The sequence below is a fragment of the Scyliorhinus torazame genome, chromosome 22 (genome assembly GCF_047496885.1).
Source record: "Scyliorhinus torazame isolate Kashiwa2021f chromosome 22, sScyTor2.1, whole genome shotgun sequence".
NCBI lineage: Eukaryota > Metazoa > Chordata > Chondrichthyes > Carcharhiniformes > Scyliorhinidae > Scyliorhinus > Scyliorhinus torazame.
In genome coordinates, this window is record NC_092728.1 from 6,936,663 (window position 1) to 6,955,747 (window position 19,085).

The following is a 19,085-nucleotide window of genomic DNA, read 5'->3' on the forward strand; positions in this document are numbered from 1 at the left end:
AGTAAAGCTCCCTCTACACTGTCCCCATCAAACACTCCCAGGACAGGTACAGCACGGGGTTAGATACAGAGTAAAGCTCCCTCTACACTGTCCCCATCAAACACTCCCAGGACAGGTACAGCACGGGCTTAGATACAGAGTAAAGCTCCCTCGACACTGTCCCCATCAAACACTCCCAGGACAGGTACAGCACGGGGTTAGATACAGAGTAAAGCTCCCTCTACACTGTCCCCATCAAACACTCCCAGGACAGGTACAGCACGGGGTTAGATACAGAGTAAAGCTCCCTCTACACTGTCCCCATCAAACACTCCCAGGACAGGTACAGCACGGGGTTAGATACAGAGTAAAGCTCCCTCTACACTGTCCCCATCAAACACTCCCAGGACAGGTACAGCACGGGCTTAGATACAGAGTAAAGCTCCCTCGACACTGTCCCCATCAAACACTCCCAGGACAGGTACAGCACGGGGTTAGATACAGAATTAAGCTCACTCTACACTGTCCCCATCAAACACTCCCAGGACAGGTACAGCACGGGGTTAGATACAGAGTAAAGCTCCCTCTGCACTGCCCCCATCAAACACTCCCAGGACAGGTACAGCACGGGGTTAGATACAGAGTAAAGCTCCCTCTACACTGTCCCCATCAAACACTCCCAGGACAGGTACAGCACGGGGTTAGATACAGAGTAAAGCTCCCTCTACACTGTCCCCATCAAACACTCCCAGGACAGGTACAGCACGGGGTTAGATACAGACTAAAGCTCCCTCTACACTGTCCCCATCAAACACTCCCAGGACAGGTACAGCACGTGGTTAGATACAGAGTAAAGCTCCCTCTACACTGTCCCCATCAAACACTCCCAGGACAGGTACAGCACGGGGTTAGATACAGAGTAAAGCTCCCTCTACACTGTCCCCATCAAACACTCCCAGGACAGGTACAGCACGGGGTTAGATACAGAGTAAAGCTCCCTCTACACTGTCCCCAGCAAACACTCCCAGGACAGGTACAGCACGGGGTTAGATACAGAGTAAAGCTCCCTCTACACTGTCCCCATCAAACACTCCCAGGACAGGTACAGCACGGGGTTAGATACAGTGTAAAGCTCCCTCTACACTGTCCCCATCAAACACTCCCAGGACAGGTACAACACGGGGTTAGATACAGAGTAAAGCTCCCTCTACACTGTCCCCATCAAACACTCGCAGGACAGGTACAGCACGGGGTTAGATACAGAGTAAAGCTCCCTCTACACTGTCCCCATCAAACACTCCCAGGACAGGTACAGCACGGGGTTAGATACAGAGTAAAGCTCCCTCTACACTGTCCCCATCAAACACTCCCGGGACAGGTACAGCACGGGGTTAGATACAGAGTAAAGCTCCCTCTACCTTGTCCCCATCAAACACTCCCAGAACAGGTACAGCACGGGGTTAGATACAGAGTAAAGCTCCCTCTCCACTGTCCCCATCAAACACTCCCAGGACAGGTTCAGCACAGGGTTAGATATAGAGTAAAGCTCCCTCTACACTGTCCCCATCAAACACTCCCAGGACAGGTACAGCACGGGGTTAGATACAGAGTAAAGCTCCCTCTACACTGTCCCCATCAAACACTCCCAGGACTGGTACAGCACGGGGTTAGATACAGAGTAAAGCTCCCTCTACACTGTCCCCATCAAACACTCCCAGGACAGGTACAGCACGGGGTTAGATACAGAGTAAAACTCCCTCTACACTGTCCCCATCAAACACTCCCAGGACAGGTACAGCACGGGGTTAGATACAGAGTAAAGCTCCCTCTACACTGTCCCCATCAAACACTCCCAGGACAGGTTCAGCACAGGGTTAGATACAGAGTAAAGCTCCCTCTACACTGTCCCCATCAAACACTCCCAGGACAGGTACAGCACGGGGTTAGATACAGAGTAAAGCTCCCTCTACACTGTCCCCATCAAACACTCCCAGGACTGGTACAGCACGGGGTTAGATACAGAGTAAAGCTCCCTCTACACTGTCCCCATCAAACACTCCCAGGACAGGTACAGCACGGGGTTAGATACAGAGTAAAGCTCCCTCTACACTGTCTCCATCAAACACTCCCAGGACAGGTACAGCACGGGGTTAGATACAGAGTAAAGCTCTCTCTACACTGTCCCCATCAAACACTCCCAGGACAGGTACAACACGGGGTTAGATACAGAGTAAAGCTCCCTCTACACTGTCCCCATCAAACACTCCCAGGACAGGTACAGCACGGGGTTAGATACAGAGTAAAGCTCCCTCTACACTGTCCCCATCAAACACTCCCAGGACAGGTTGTGGCGCACAAAGACTCCGTGAGACAAACAGAGTGAAGTCGATGAGGCTTTATTAAGCGTGTCTGTTCCCCAGCAGCCCGATAGTAAACTGGCATGCGGGGGAAGGCACCGGCTTCTTATACTTCGCCTTCAGGGCGGAGTATGAGGTCAACGGCCAACCAGGACCCGGGATCTGTCAGCCAATGACATTAGGGCTTCCAGTCCCACATGACCCCCAATACATACTACCACATTCACCCCTTGTCAAAAATGAACCCGGCGGGGTGATGCTTCGTATGGTGGTAAGGGTTTACAGTACTGGTCCTGGGAGGAGAGAACAGTTACATGGTAGGACCGTATTGGACAGTATCGTCCTGTTACAACTATGTACAGAGGATATAGGAAAACAAAATGTTCATTGGACAGTCCATCTTTGTTTTACATCGACGCCACGAGTCGGTCGGGCGGTCTGGTCGTCCGTGTCGATCGCCTCGGCCCCGGCGGTGGTGGTAATGCTTGCACCAGCGTTGTCGCCTCCGGGAACCGCACGGTTTTAGCTGTCGGTGCAAAGGGGAGGGCGACTGATCCTCCTGGGAAGGGGGCGGTCGCGGGGTGCGGCGGTGGCAGGAAGGGGGGCGGTTGGGTTGATGGTGCCGGGGGGGTGTGCGTGGTGCCGGCGGGCGCCAGATCCCGCAGGGAGACCGTGTCCTGTCGGCCGTCGGGGTACTCCACGTAGGCGTACTGGGGGTTTGCGTGGAGGAGGTGAACCCTTTCGACCAACGGGTCCGCCTTATGTGCCCGCACGTGCTTTCGGAGCAGGATGGGTCCTGGGGCCGCCAGCCAGGTCGGCAGCGACGTTCCAGAGGAGGACCTCCTAGGGAAGACAAGGAGACGCTCGTGCGGCGTTTGATTAGTGCTCGTACATAATAACGACCGGATGGAATGGAGAGCGTCCGGGAGGACCTCATGCCACCGTGAAACTGGGAGGTCCCTGGACCGTAGGGCCAGTAGGACGGCCTTCCAGACCGTGCCATTCTCCCTTTCTACTTGCCCGTTCCCCCGGGGGTTGTAGCTGGTCGTCCTGCTTGAAGCTATACCCTTGCTGAGCAGGAACTGGCGCAGCTCGTCACTCATGAAAGAGGACCCCCTGTCGCTGTGGACGTATGCGGGGTAACCGAACAGTGTGAATATGCTGTTCAGGGCTTTAATGACTGTGGCCGCGGTCATGTCGGAGCAGGGAATGGCAAAAGGGAAGCGGGAGTATTCGTCCACTACATTAAGGAAATACGCGTTGCGGTCGGTGGAGGGGAGGGGCCCTTTGAAATCGAGACTGAGGCGTTCAAAGGGACGGGAAGCCTTAATCAGGTGCGCTCCATCTGGCCTGAAAAAATGCGGTTTGCATTCTGCGCAGATGTGGCAGTCTCTTGTGACTGTACGGACCTCCTCTAAGGAGTAGGGGAGATTGCGGGACTTGATGAAGTGGTAAAACCGAGTGACCCCCGGGTGGCAGAGGTCCTCGTGGAGGGCTTGGAGGCGGTCAATTTGTGCGTTGGCACATGTCCCGCGGGATAGGGCATCAGACGGCTCGTTCAGCTTTCCGGGCCGGTACAAGATCTCATAGTTGAAGGTGGAGAGTTCGATCCTCCACCGCAAGATCTTGTCGTTCTTGATCTTGCCCCGCTGTGCATTATCGAACATGAAGGCAACCGACCGTTGGTCAGTGAGGAGAGTGAATCTCCTGCCGGCCAGGTAATGCCTCCAATGTCGCACAGCCTCCACTATGGCTTGGGCTTCCTTTTCCACTGAGGAGTGGCGGATTTCTGAGGCGTGGAGGGTTCGGGAGAAAAAGGCCACGGGTCTGCCCGCTTGGTTAAGGGTAGCCGCGAGAGCTACGTCAGAGGCGTCGCTCTCGACCTGGAAGGGGAGGGACTCGTCGATGGCGCGCATCGTGGCCTTTGCGATGTCCGCTTTGATGCGGCTGAAAGCCTGGCAAGCCTCTGTCGACAGCGGGAAAGCCGTGGTCTGTATTAGGGGGCGGGCCTTGTCTGCGTACTGGGGGACCCACTGGGCGTAGTATGAAAAGAACCCCAGGCAGCGTTTCAGGGCTTTTGGGCAGTGCGGGAGGGGAAATTCCATGAGTGCGCGCATACGTTCGGGGTCGGGGCCTATTATCCCATTGCGCACTATGTAGCCCAGAATGGCTAGCCGATCGGTGCTAAAAACGCACTTGTCCTCATTGTACGTGAGGTTCAAGGCTTTGGCAGTCTGGAGGAATTTTTGGAGGTTGGCGTCGTGGTCCTGCTGATCGTGGCCGCAGATGGTTACATTGTCGAGGTACGGGAACGTGGCCCGTAACCCATGTTGATCAACCATTCGGTCCATTTCCCGTTGGAAGACCGAGACGCCGTTTGTGACGCCAAAAGGGACCCTTAGGAAGTGGTATAATCGCCCGTCTGCCTCGAAGGCTGTGTACTTGCGGTCACTTGGGCGGATGGGGAGCTGATGGTAGGCGGACTTGAGGTCCACGGTGGAGAAGACTTTATACTGGGCAATCCGATTGACCATGTCGGATATGCGGGGGAGAGGGTACGCGTCTAGTTGTGTGTACCTGTTGATGGTCTGGCTATAGTCAATGACCATCCTTTGTTTCTCCCCTGTCTTCACTACTACCACCTGCGCTCTCCAGGGACTATTGCTGGCCTGGATTATGCCCTCCTTTAGTAGCCGCTGGACTTCGGAGCGAATGAAGGTCCGGTCCTGGGCGCTGTACCGTCTGCTCCTAGTGGCGACGGGTTTGCAATCCGGGGTGAGGTTCGCAAACAAGGACGGGGGTTGCACCTTGAGGGTGGCGAGGCCGCAGATAGTGAGTGGGGGTATGGGGCCGCCGAATTTAAACGTAAGGCTCTGTAGGTTACATTGAAAATCTAAGCCCAGCAAGGTGGGGGCACAGAGTTGGGGAAGGACGTTAAGTTTGTAGTTTTTGAATTCCCTCCCCTGTACCGTTAGGGTAACTATGCAGAATCCCTGGATCTGTACGGAGTGGGATCCTGCGGCTAGGCAAATCTTTTGTGCGCTGGGGTAGGTAGTTAAGGAACAGCGTCTTACCGTGTCGGGATGTATAAAACTTTCCGTGCTCCCGGAGTCGACTAGGCATGGCGTCTCGTGGCCGTTAATTAGGACCGTTGTCGTCGTCGTCTGGAGAGTCCGGGGCCGAGCCTGATCGAGCGTAACCGAAGCGAGCCGTGGTTGTAGTAGTGGGGTGGGGTCCGTTGTTGCCGTCCAAGAGGACGTCGGGGATGGATAAAATGGCCGCCCCCATACCTCGCCCGTAGATGAGGGGTCACAAGATGGCGTCGGGGGTGGACAAAATGGCCGCCCCCATGCGTCGTACAGGTCGGGGGCGGTCCAAGATGGCGGGGCCCCTCCTCCCCTCGTGGTGGTTGGGACCCAAAATGGCGGCGTCTGCGGGTCGCACATTGAGTGCTGGGGGGTCTGGGGGGCGCTAGGACCGCGCGGAGTTCCCGGGCCGCGGGCGCTAGGACCGCGCGGAGTTCCTTTGGTGCGAGCGCCAGGGCCGCGGGCGCTAGGACCGCGCGGAGCTCCCTCGCTGGGGACCGGCAGGTCAGTAGTGCGAGCGCTGGGACAGTGAGGAGGTCCCTCGCCGGGGACGGAGGTCGGGGTCCAGGTGAGTTGTATTGCCGGCGGGTCAGGCGTGGGGCGCGGGACGGGGGTGAGGGCCCAGGTCGGCGGCTCCGGCGGGTCAGGCGTGGGGCGCGGGACGGGGGCGAGGGCCCAGGTCGGCGGCTCCGGCGGGTCAGGCGTGGGGCGCGGGACGGGGGCGAGGGCCCAGGTCGGCGGGTCAGGCATGGGGCGCGGGACGGGGGCGAGGGCCCAGGTCGGCGGCTCCGGCGGGTCAGGCGTGGGCCGCGGGACGGGGGCGAGGGCCCAGGTCGGCGGGTCAGGCGTGGGGCGCGGGACGGGGGCGAGGGCCCAGGTCGGCGGGTCAGGCGTGGGGCGCGGGACGGGGGCGAGGGCCCAGGTCGGCGGGTCAGGCGTGGGGCGCGGGACGGGGGCGAGGGCCCAGGTCGGCGGGTCAGGCGTGGGGCGCGGGACGGGGGCGAGGGCCCAGGTCGGCGGCGCTGGCGGGTCAGGCGTGGGCCGCGGGACCCAAAATGGCGGCGCCTGGGGGTCGCACATGGCGTGCTGGGGGGGTTGGGAGGCATAGACTGCCTGTAGGGCTCCCTGTTCTCCCGGGACGGCGGCGACCACGCGGGACCGGCACACCACCGCATAGTGGCCCTTTTTCCCGCAGCTTTTGCAGATGGCTGCGCGGGCCGGACAGCGTTGTCGGGGGTGCTTCGCCTGGCCGCAGAAATAACAGCGGGCGCCCCCGGTGCGACTCGACGTTTGGACTGCGCAAGCCTGTGGGGTGTCCGGGGGGGGGGGGTAGGGGGTTTGCCGCGGCGGGTACGTACGGGGCCCAATGGCCTGCCGCGCGGTCGGGGCCGTAGGCGCGGGTATTACGCGCGGCTACGTCCAGCGAGGCTGCCAGGGCCCGTGCCTCTGAGAGTCCTAGTGACTCTTTTTCTAGAAGTCTTTGGCGGATTTGGGAGGATTGTATACCTGCAACAAAAGCATCGCGCATTAACATGTCCGTGTGTTCGTTTGCATTCACCGACGGGCAGCTGCAGGCTCTTCCCAAAATCAGCAGCGCGGCGTAGAACTCGTCCATCGATTCTCCGGGAGCTTGCCGTCTCGTCGCGAGCTGGTAGCGAGCGTAGATTTGGTTAACTGGGCGAACGTAGAGACTTCTCAGTGCTGCGAACGCCGTCTGGAAATCGCGGGTGTCTTCAATGAGGGTGAAAATCTCCGTGCTCACCCTCGAGTGCAGGACCTGCAGTTTTTGTTCATCTGAGACTCGGCCTGTGGTCGATGTGATGTAGGCCTCAAAGCAAGTCTGCCAGTGTTTGAAGGCTGCTGCTGCATTCACTGCGTGGGGGCTGATCCTCAGGCATTCTGGAATGATCCTGAGCTCCATAGTCCTTTTTAGGCACGCTTAATAAATTGTGGCGCACAAAGACTCCGTGAGACAAACAGAGTGAAGTCGATGAGGCTTTATTAAGCGTGTCTGTTCCCCAGCAGCCCGATAGTAAACTGGCATGCGGGGGAAGGCACCGGCTTCTTATACTTCGCCTTCAGGGCGGAGTATGAGGTCAACGGCCAACCAGGACCCGGGATCTGTCAGCCAATGACATTAGGGCTTCCAGTCCCACATGACCCCCAATACATACTACCACACAGGTACAGCACGGGGTTAGATACAGAGTAAAGCTCCCTCTACACTGTCCCCATCAAACACTCCCGGGACAGGTACAGCACGGGGTTAGATACAGAGTAAAGCTCCCTCTACCTTGTCCCCATCAAACACTCCCAGAACAGGTACAGCACGGGGTTAGATACAGAGTAAAGCTCCCTCTACACTGTCCCCATCAAACACTCCCAGGACAGGTTCAGCACAGGGTTAGATATAGAGTAAAGCTCCCTCTACACTGTCCCCATCAAACACTCCCAGGACAGGTACAGCACGGGGTTAGATACAGAGTAAAGCTCCCTCTACACTGTCCCCATCAAACACTCCCAGGACTGGTACAGCACGGGGTTAGATACAGAGTAAAGCTCCCTCTACACTGTCCCCATCAAACACTCCCAGGACAGGTACAGCACGGGGTTAGATACAGAGTAAAACTCCCTCTACACTGTCCCCATCAAACACTCCCAGGACAGGTACAGCACGGGGTTAGATACAGAGTAAAGCTCCCTCTACACTGTCCCCATCAAACACTCCCAGGACAGGTTCAGCACAGGGTTAGATACAGAGTAAAGCTCCCTCTACACTGTCCCCATCAAACACTCCCAGGACAGGTACAGCACGGGGTTAGATACAGAGTAAAGCTCCCTCTACACTGTCCCCATCAAACACTCCCAGGACTGGTACAGCACGGGGTTAGATACAGAGTAAAGCTCCCTCTACACTGTCCCCATCAAACACACCGAGGACAGGTACAGCACGGGGTTAGATACAGAGTAAAGCTCCCTCTACACAGTCCCCATCAAACACTCCCAGGACAGGTACAGCACGGGGTTAGATACAGAGTAAAGCTCCCTCTACACTGTCCCCATCAAACACTCCCAGGACAGGTACAACACGGGGTTAGATACAGAGTAAAGCTCCCTCTACACTGTCCCCATCAAACACTCCCAGGACAGGTACAGCACGGGGTTAGATACAGAGTAAAGCTCCCTCTACACTGTCCCCATCAAACACTCCCAGGACAGGTACAGCACGGGGTTAGATACAGAGTAATGCTCCCTCTACACTGTCCCCATCAAACACTCCCAGGACAGGTACAACACGGGGTTAGATACAGAGTAAAGCTCCCTCTACACTGTCCCCATCAAACACTCCCAGGACAGGTACAGCACGGGGTTAGATACAGAGTAAAGCTCCCTCTACACTGTCCCCATCAAACACTCCCAGGACAGGTACAGCACGGGGTTAGATACAGAGTAAAGCTCCCTCTACACTGTCCCCATCAAACACTTCCAGGACAGGTACAGCACGGGGTTAGATACAGAGTAATGCTCCCTCTACACTGTCCCCATCAAACACTCCCAGGACAGGTACAGCACGGGGTTAGGTACAGAGTAAAGCTCCCTCTACACTGTCCCCATCAAACACTCCCAGGACAGGTACAGCACGGGGTTAGATACAGAGTAAAGCTCTCTCTACACTGTCCCCATCAAACACTCCCAGGACAGGTACAGCACGGGGTTAGATACAGAGTAAAGCTCGGCCTTACCTGCGCAGCATGAGTTTGGGATTCTTCGCCACGTATTGATCGATTAATGTGGACAGGAGGGTTTTCATGATGTCGGTGAGGTACTCTAACTTGCCGTGGAGTGCTACAGTCAGGAAGGATGCGACGTAACCTCGGTCCCGAGCGCTGAATGATTGCTGATCTTCCAGGGTCTGGACAAGCTGTGAGGTGGAGTGAAGTTGACAGGGAGGAAATGCTGTTACAGAGCGAGAGACTGCCCCGCCTCCAGCGCTGTGCTGGACCAATCCAACTCTTCCCATCCCAGAGCAGACCCAACAATGGCTGGGCTGTCACACCCAAACCCAAAATGTTAGCTTAGTTTAAGACTGCTCCAGGAGTGATTTACATGAAAAAATAGGGATTTTGGTATTTTTACAACAAAACTTTATTACTCCAATGATGACGTCTTTAACTTCACCCGAAAGGAACAGATTACAATTACCCCATAAACACTACTGTACAATGACCTAGTAAACAACAAGAAAATCAACAGACAGTTCTCAATCTATCTGAAAATCGGAAGAAGTCGGACAACACCAGGTTAAAGTCCAACAGGTTTGTTTCGAATCACTAGCTTTCGGAGCGCTGCTCCTTCCTCAGGTGAATGAAGAGGTGGGGTCCACAAACACATGTATAGACAAAGTCAATGATGGAAGACGATACTTGGAATGCGAGCATTTGCAGGTAATTAATTCTTCACAGATCCAGAGAGAGGGGTAACCCCAGGTTAAAGAGGTGTGAATTGTCTCAAGCCAGGACAGTTGGTAGGATTTCGCAAGCCCAGGCCAGATGGTGGGGGGTGAATGTAATGCAACATGAATCCAAGGTTGAGACCATGCAGAGACTGCGACAACGGATGAACGGACATCGCGCGACAATCGCCAGGCAGGAATGTTCCCTTCCAGTCGAGGAACACTTCAGCAGTCAAGGGCATTCAGCCTCTGCTCTCCGGGTAAGCGTTCTCCAAGGCGGCCTTCAGGACGCGCGACAACGCAGAATCGCCGAGCAGAAACTTGTAGCCGAGTTCCGCACACACAGTGCGGCCTCAACCAGGACCTTGGATTCATGTCGCATTACATTCACCCCCCCACCATCTGGCCTGGGTTTGCGAAATCCTACCAACTCCTGGCTTGAGACAATTCCCACCTCTTTAACCTGGGGTTACCCCTATCTCCAGTTGCTCAGTCTGGACCTGTAAAGACTTAATTACCTGCAAAGACTCACATTCAAAGTATCGTCTTCCTTCATTGACTTTGTCTATATATGTGCTTTTGGGACCCACCTCTTCATTCTCCTGAGGAAGGAGCAGTGCTCCGAAAGCTAGTGATTTGAAACAAACCTGTTGGACTTTAACCTGGTGTTGTCAGACTTCCTACTGTGCTCACCCCAGTCCATCACCGGTATCTCTACATCATATCTGAAAATCAGCATGGCATTGAGTAATACTTGCTTTATAGAACAGATTTGGCTTCTGTTAGAACCTCTTCAGAGTCTGGCTGAATATCTCCAACAAGCTGGTTCACCTGCCCTGTTCTTCCTTGTCCTCAGCCAAGTCTGCTCTGCTTGAAATATTGTTACTCTTGTTCTAACCATCCTGCTGTGAGATTATTGTGGACTCAGCACCAGGCAGATCAGAACTCAACCCTTCTCCCGCTCTCTCCCAAAAACGGAATCTCTACCCTCTTTGGCTCCACCCAGCAATGACCTCATATCCCCCAAGCTGGAAAACAAATCATCTCTGCAATCTGCAAAGCTCAATGAACTCCCCAGAGACTTTCGCCAGTCAAAACACAGTCCATTAGTCCAGACTGAAAACCACATTATTTTGGTCAATTTCACTTTCTGGTTCGGAGATGCTCCCTAGCTTTACAAAACAAAACAAATCTCTTCTTTTAAAAAAAACCATGACCACAGCAGTCGAACACACTGTAACGTCAGGCTTTTAACCATTAAATTGTCGCAATATTCAGAAGCGAATGTTCTGAAGATCTTAAATTCGTCTAACAATTAATCTCATTCTCTTCCGCCAACTCGCTCATTCGTCTGCACGCCTGACAATTTAGCCCCTTCCACCATTCATCGTCCCCTCTTTTCTCTATTCCCTTAGAATCTGCTTCCGCCACCCTTTCAGGCAGCAATTTCCACATCACCACTCACCGCGTTTAAATCTCCTCCTCGTCCCGGCTGGGTCTTTCAAATGATTCTCTTCAATCTGCAAACCCCCCCCATTCTCTAGTTAGACCCACACTGGGAGCACTGTGCACAGTTCCAGTCTCCCTTGGTTACACCCACACTGGGAGCACTGTGCACAGTTCCAGTCTCCATATCCCTCGGTTAGAACCACACTGGGAGCACTGTGCACAGTTCCAGTCTCCATATCCCTTGGTTGCACCCACACTTGGAGCACTGTGCACAGTTCCAGTCTCCATATCCCTTGGTTGCACCCACACTGGGAGCACTGTGCACAGTTCCAGTCTCCATATCCCTTGGTTGCACCCACACTTGGAGCACTGTGCACAGTTCCAGTCTCCATATCCCTTGGGTAGACCCACGCTGGAAGCACTGTGCACAGTTCCAGTCTCCATATCCCTTGGTTACACCCACACTGGGTGCACTGTGCACAGTTCCAGTCTCCATATCCCTTGGTTACAACCACACTGGGAGCACTGTGCACAGTTCCAGTCTCCATATCCCTTGGTTACACCCACCCTGGGAGCACTGTGCACAGTTCCAGTCTCCATATCCCTTGGTTAGACCCACACTGGGAGCACTGTGCACAGTTCCAGTCTCCCTTGGTTACACCCACACTGGGAGCACTGTGCACAGTTCCAGTCTCCATATCCCTTGGTTACCCCCACACTGGGAGCATTGCGCACAGTTCCAGTCTCCATATCCCTCGGTTAGACCCACACTGGGAGCTCTGTGCACAGTTCCAGTCTCCATATCCCTCGGTTACACCCACACTGGGAGCACTGTGCACAGTTCCAGTCTCCATATCCCTCGGTTAGACCCACACTGGGAGCACTGTGCACAGTTCCAGTCTACATATCCCTTGGTTAGACCCACACTGGGAGCACTGTGCACAGTTCCAGTCTCCCTTGGTTACACCCACACTGGGAGCACTGTGCACAGTTCCAGTCTCCATATCCCTTGGTTACCCCCACACTGGGAGCACTGTGCACAGTTCCAGTCTCCATATCCCTCGGTTAGACCTACACTGGGAGCACTGTGCACAGTTCCAGTCTCCATATCCCTTGGTTAGACCCACACTGGAAGCACTGTGCACAGTTCCAGTCTCCATATCCCTTGGTTACACCCTCACTGGGAGCACTGTGCACAGTTCCAGTCTCCATATCCCTCGGTTAGACCCACACTGGGAGCACTGTGCACAGTTCCAGTCTCCATATCCCTTGGTTAGACCCGCACTGGGAGCACTGTGCACAGTTCCAGTCTCCATATCCCTTGGTTACACCCACACTGGGAGCACTGTGCCAAGTTCCAGTCTCCATATCCCTCGGTTAGACCCACACTGGGAGCAATGTGCACAATTCCAGTATCCATATACCTCGGTTAGACCCGCACTGGGAGCACTGTGCACAGTTCCAGTCTCCATATCCCTTGGTTACACCCACACTGGGAGTACTGTGCACAGTTCCAGTCACCTTATCCCTTGGTTACACCCACACTGAGAGCACTGTGCACAGTTCCAGTCTCCATATCCCTTGGTTAGACCCATACTGGGAGCACTGTGCACAGTTCCAGTCTCCATATCCCTTGGTTACACCCACACTGAGAGCACTGTGCACAGTTCCAGTCTTCAGATCCTGTTCTCGAGAAAGAGAGTGAAGAGAATGTGGGACTTGCTCCCACGGGGTGTGGGGAGAATGTGGGACTCGCTCCCACGGGGAGTGGGGAGAATGTGGGACTCGCTCCCACAGGGAGTGGGGAGAATGTGAGACTCGCTCCCACAGGGAGTGGGGAGAATGTGGGACTTGCTCCCACAGGGAATGGGGAGAATGTGGGACTCGCTCCCACAGGGAATGGGGAGAATGTGGGACTCGCTCCCACAGGGAGTGGGGAGAATGCGGGACTCGCTCCCACGGGGAGTGGGGAGAATGTGGGACTCGCTCCCCACGGGAAGTGGGGAGAATGTGGGACTCGCTCCCACAGGGAGTGGGGGGAGTGTGGGACTCGCTCCCACAGGGAGTGGGGAGAATGTGGGACTCGCTCCCATGGGGAGTGGGGAGAATGTGGGACTCACTCCCCCAGGGAGTGGGGAGAATGTGGGACTCGCTCCCACGGGGAGTGGAGAGAATGTGGGACTCGCTCCCACAGGGAGTGGGGAGAATGTGGGACTCGCTCCCACAGGGAGTGGGGAGAATGTGGGACTCGCTCCCGTGGGGAGAATGTGGGACTCGCTCCCACGGGGAGTGGGGAGAATGTGGGACTCGCTCCCGTGGGGAGAATGTGGGACTCGCTCCCACGGGGAGTGGGGAGAATGTGGGACTCGCTCCCACAGGGAGTGGGGAGAATGTGGGACTCGCTCCCGCGGGGAGTGGGGAGAATGTGGGACTCGCTCCCACGGGGAGTGGGGAGAATGTGGGACTCGCTCCCACAGGGAGTGGGGAGAATGTGGGACTCGCTCCCGCGGGGAGTGGGGAGACTGTGGGACTCGCCGAGGGTGAGGCCGGTTCCCGACTGGGAGGCGCAAGGGAGCGGGGCTCCCACCTACCCGAATGAGGAAGGTTTTGTTGTTGAGGAGGTTGCTGAGTTGGTTCAGTCCCTGATCGACGGTATGCCGACGCGACTCCGCGACACCCAGGTCCTGGCGCAGGGGAGAATCCTTGTGTCCCGGGAAGAAGATCTTCTCCGCGTAGCTGCTGTAATCCAGGAAGGGGATTCTCGTCCCCTCCAGATCGCCCGTCAAGTCATTCATCTCCGTCATCAGGTCTGCGAGAAGGGAGAGTGAGTGAGCAGAGGAGAGGTGGAGGCGAGGAGCGGGAGGGAGAGATGGAAGGGATCACTCACCTGTAAACTCCCTCCGACACTGATCCCCCACTCTGGTCTCCAGATTCACCAACTGCACCAGGACCTTCTCAAAATCCCGCACAGCTTTCTGACTTTTTCTCCTGTCGGTGAATAATTATCTCAGCTTTATACACCTCACAACACGGGGTTAGATACAGAGTAAAGCTCCCTCTACACTGTCCCCATCAAACACTCCCAGGACAGGTACAGCACGGGGTTAGATACAGAGTAAAGCTCCCTCTACACTGTCCCCAGCAAACACTCCCAGGACAGGTACAGCACGGGGTTAGATACAGAGTAAAGCTCTCTCAACACTGTCCCCATCAAACACTCACAGGACAGGTACAGCACGGGGATAGATACAGAGTAAAGCTCCCTCGACACTGTCCACATCAAACACTCCCAGGACAGGTACAGCACGGGGTTAGATACAGAGTAAAGCTCCCTCTACACTGTCCCCATCAAACACTCCCAGGACAGGTACAGCACGGGGTTAGATACAGAGTAAAGCTCCCTCTACACTGTCCCCATCAAACACTCCCAGGACAGGGACAGCACGGGGTTAGATACAGAGTAAAGCTCCCTCTACACTGCCCCCATTAAACACTCCCAGGACAGGTACAGCACAGGGTTAGATACAGAGTAAAGCTCCCTCTACACTGTCCCCATCAAACACTCCCAGGACAGGTACAGCACGGGGTTAGATACAGAGTAAAGCTCCCTCAACACTGTCCCCATCAAACACTCCCAGGACAGGTACAGCACGGGGTTAGATACAGAGTAAAGCTCCCTCTACACTGTCCCCATCAAACACTCCCAGGACACGTACAGCACGGGGTTAGATACAGAGTAAAGCTCCCTCTACACTGTCCCCATCAAACACTCCCAGGACAGGTACAGCACGGGGTTAGATACAGAGTAAAGCTCCCTCCACACTGTCCCCATCAAACACTCCCAGGACAGGTACAGCACGGGGTTAGATACAGAGTAAAGCTCCCTCTACACTGTCCCCATCAAACACTCCCAGGACAGGTACAGCACCGGTTTAGATACAGAGTAAAGCTCCCTCTACACTGTCCCCATCAAACACTCCCAGGACAGGTACAGCACAGGGTTAGATACAGAGTAAAGCTCCCTCTACACTGTCCCCATCAAACACTCCCAGGACAGGTACAGCACGGGGTTAGATACAGAGTAAAGCTCCCTCTCCACTGTCCCCATCAAACACTCCCAGGACACGTACAGCACGGGGTTAGATACAGAGTAAAGCTCCCTCTCCACTGTCCCCATCAAACACTCCCAGGACACGTACAGCACGGGGTTAGATACAGAGTAAAGCTCCCTCTACACTGTCCCCATCAAACACTCCCAGGACAGGTACAGCACGGGGTTAGATACAGAGTAAAGCTCCCTCTACACTGTCCCCATCAAACACTCCCAGGACAGGGACAGCACGGGGTTAGATACAGAGTAAAGCTCCCTCTACACTGTCCCCATCAAACACTCCCAGGACAGGTACAGCACAGGGTTAGATACAGAGTAAAGCTCCCTCTACACTGTCCCCATCAAACATTCCCAGGACAGGTACAGCACGGGGTTAGATACAGAGTAAAGCTCCCTCTACACTGTCCCCATCAAACACTCCCAGGACAGGTACAGCACGGGGTTAGATACAGAGTAAAGCTCCCTCTACACTGTCCCCATCAAACACTCCCAGGACAGGTACAGCACAGGGTTAGATACAGAGTAAAGCTCCCTCTACACTGTCCCCATCAAACACTCCCAGGACAGGTACAGCACGGGGTTAGATACAGAGTTAAGCTCCCTCTACACTGTCCCCATCATACACTCCCAGGACAGGTACAGCACGGGGTTAGATACAGAGTAAAGCTCCCTCTACACTGTCCCCATCAAACACTCCCAGGGCAGGTACAGCACGGGGTTAGATACAGAGTAAAGCTCCCTCGACACTGTCCCCATCAAACACTCCCAGGGCAGGTACAGCACGGGGTTAGATACAGAGTAAAGCTCCCTCTACACTGTCCTGATCAAACACTCCCAGGACAGGTACAGCGCGGGGTTAGACACAGAGTAAAGCTCCCTCTACACTGTCCCCATCAAACACTCCCAGGACAGGTACAGCACGGGGTTAGATACAGAGTAAAGCTCCCTCTCCACTGTCCTGATCAAACACTCCCAGGACAGGTACAGCACGGGGTTAGATACAGAGTAAAGCTGCCTCTACACTGTCCCCATCAAACACTCCCAGGACAGGTACAGCACGGGGTTAGATACAGAGTAAAGCTCCCTCTACACTGTTCCCATCAAACACTCCCAGGACAGGTACAGCACGGGGTTAGATACAGAGTAAAGCTCCCTCTACACTGTCCTGATCAAACACTCCCAGGACAGGTACAGCACGGGGTTAGATACAGAGTAAAGCTCCCTCTACACTGTCCCCATCAAACACTCCCAGGACAGGTACAGCACGGGGTTAGATACAGAGTAAAGCTCCCTCTACACTGTCCTGATCAAACACTCCCAGGACAGGTACAGCGCGGGGTTAGATACAGAGTAAAGCTCCCTCTACACTGTCCCCATCAAACACTCCCAGGACAGGTACAGCACGGGGTTAGATACAGAGTAAAGCTCCCTCTACACTGTCCCCATCAAACACTCCCAGGACAGGGACAGCACGGGGTTAGATACAGTGAGGTTAACACAGGGAGCCCGGTTCTGCACAGGCCTTGACATCTGTGCAGTTGGTGGTGGTTATGGCGGGGAGGGAATGTGACGACACGCCGATCGCGATGAGTGTACCTGTAGACGAGAATGATGATCGCCACCAGCATCAGCAACAGCAGTGCCCCAACCACCAGCCCGATCTTCGTGTGGAGCGTGAATATCGCCTGTCCCTCTGTGTCGTAACGTACCTCTCCCAAATCAAAGCGGAGACTCCCCATCAGCACCTGGGGGTGGAGCAAACAATTAGAAAATCAAATGAGACATTAGCGTTCACCGCCAAAGGACCTGATTGGAGGACTGATGTTCATGTTCCTGACCAAACCCGCAATAATGCCGACAGTTTTGGTCAACTTATCTCAGGAACTCTGTACCGGGCGGAGAGTAATTTCTGGGGCGGGGGTTGTCATGTTCTTGTCGGATGGCCTGATTTATTACAAGAACACTTGTAGCTAAAGCTATAAACAATTTATTCACATTAACTGTGGGTCAACCATATACCAAACAACAGATGACGAACAGTATGAACATGCACAAGTAACCTCTCTCCCAGCTCTCCAGTCTGAGGTCACCTGACTCTGACATTCACTTATATACTAATGAGACTCCGGGTGGTCAGTCAGTGATTTACAATACCACGACACAGGTCTCCTAGGTCGAGGGGCTGAGTACATTGGCTCAATATCCCCCCCAGCTTTGAACAATGTGGGACGATTTGATTGAAATATTTACGATTCGGAAGGTGCTTTTTAAAATGGATGTGCTCGTCGCTGGCCCAGGTCCCAGTGATTATTGCCCGTCACCAAGGCGGTGGGTGAGCCGCCTCGTTGAACCCGCTGCAGTCCCGTGTGGTGTAGGTACACCCACTGTGCTGTTCGGGAGGGTGTTCCGGGATTTTGCCCCAACGACAGTGAAGGAATGGCCGATATATTTCCCAGTCGGGATGGTGAGGGGCTCGGAGGGGAACCTCCAGGTGGTGGGGGTCCCAGGTATCTGCTGCTCTTGTCCTTCTAGATGGTAGAGGGCGTGGGTTTGGGAGGTGCTGCCTAAGGGGCCTTGGTGAGTTGCTGCAGTGCATCTTGTAGACGGTACACACGGCTGCCTCTGTGCGTCGGTGGGGGAGGGAGTGAATGTGTGTGGATGGGGTGTCGATCAAGCGGGGCTGCTTTGTCCTGGATGGTGTCGAGCTGCTCGAGTGTTGGAGCTGCGCTCATCCAGGCAAGTGGAGAGTTTCCATCCCACTCCTGACTTGTGCCTTGGAGATGGTGGACAGGCTTTGGGGGGAGTCAGGAGGTGAGTTACTTTCCGCAGGATTCCCAGCCTCTGACCTGCCCTGGGAGCCACAGTATTAATGTGTCTGGGTCCAGTGCAGTTTCTGATCAATGGTAACCCCCAGGATGTTGATAGTGGGGGATTCAGCGATGGTAATGCCATTGAATGTCAAGGGGGCGATGGTTAGATCCTCTCTTGTAGGAGATGGTCATCGCCTGGGGCTTGTGTTTAGTTTGATAGGGTGGACGCTGAGGGATTATTTTCGCTGGGTTGGGGAATCTCAACAGGGGGGACAGAGAGAGAGAGAGACAGAGAGAGAGACAGAGAGAGACAGTCAGAGGGAGAGACAGAGAGAGAGAGCGAGAGAGAGCGAGAGAGAGACAGAGGGAGAGACAGAGAGAGAGAGACAGAGAGACAGAGAGAGAGACAGAGAGAGAGAGAGAGATAGAGAGAGAGACAGAGAGAGACAGACAGAGGGAGAGACAGAGAGAGAGAGCGAGAGAGAGCGAGAGAGAGACAGAGGGAGAGACAGAGAGAGAGAGACAGAGAGACAGAGAGAGAGACAGAGAGAGAGAGAGAGATAGAGAAACAGACAGAGAGAGAGATAGAGAGACAGAGAGAGACAGAGACAGAGAGAGAGAGAGAGACAGACAGAGAGAGAGACAGAGAGAGATAGAGACAGACAGAGAGATAGAGACAGAGAGAGAGAGACAGAGAGAGAGACAGAGAGGAGACAGAGAGAGAGAGAGAGACAGAGAGAGAGAGAGAGTGACTGAGAGAGAGGCAGGGAGAGAGTGAGTGAGAGAGAGACAGAGAGAGAGAGAGAGTGACTGAGAGAGAGACAGAGAGAGAGAGAGAGG

The 19,085-nt window shown here is 54.8% G+C and overlaps 1 protein-coding gene across 1 annotated transcript in view; it reads right to left on the reverse strand.

Moving 5' to 3' along the window:
* LOC140398890 (plexin-B1-like) overlaps window positions 1–19,085 on the reverse strand; it is a 124,703-nt gene that overhangs the window by 96,176 nt on the left and 9,442 nt on the right. Inside the window, exons 3-6 of the mRNA XM_072487843.1 lie at window positions 17,032–17,180; window positions 14,212–14,312; window positions 13,916–14,133; window positions 9,166–9,344 (exon numbers count right to left, since the gene is read on the reverse strand). Of these exons, the coding sequence (XP_072343944.1) occupies window positions 9,166–9,344; window positions 13,916–14,133; window positions 14,212–14,312; window positions 17,032–17,180 (647 nt within the window). The remainder of the gene's footprint in view (window positions 1–9,165; window positions 9,345–13,915; window positions 14,134–14,211; window positions 14,313–17,031; window positions 17,181–19,085) is intronic.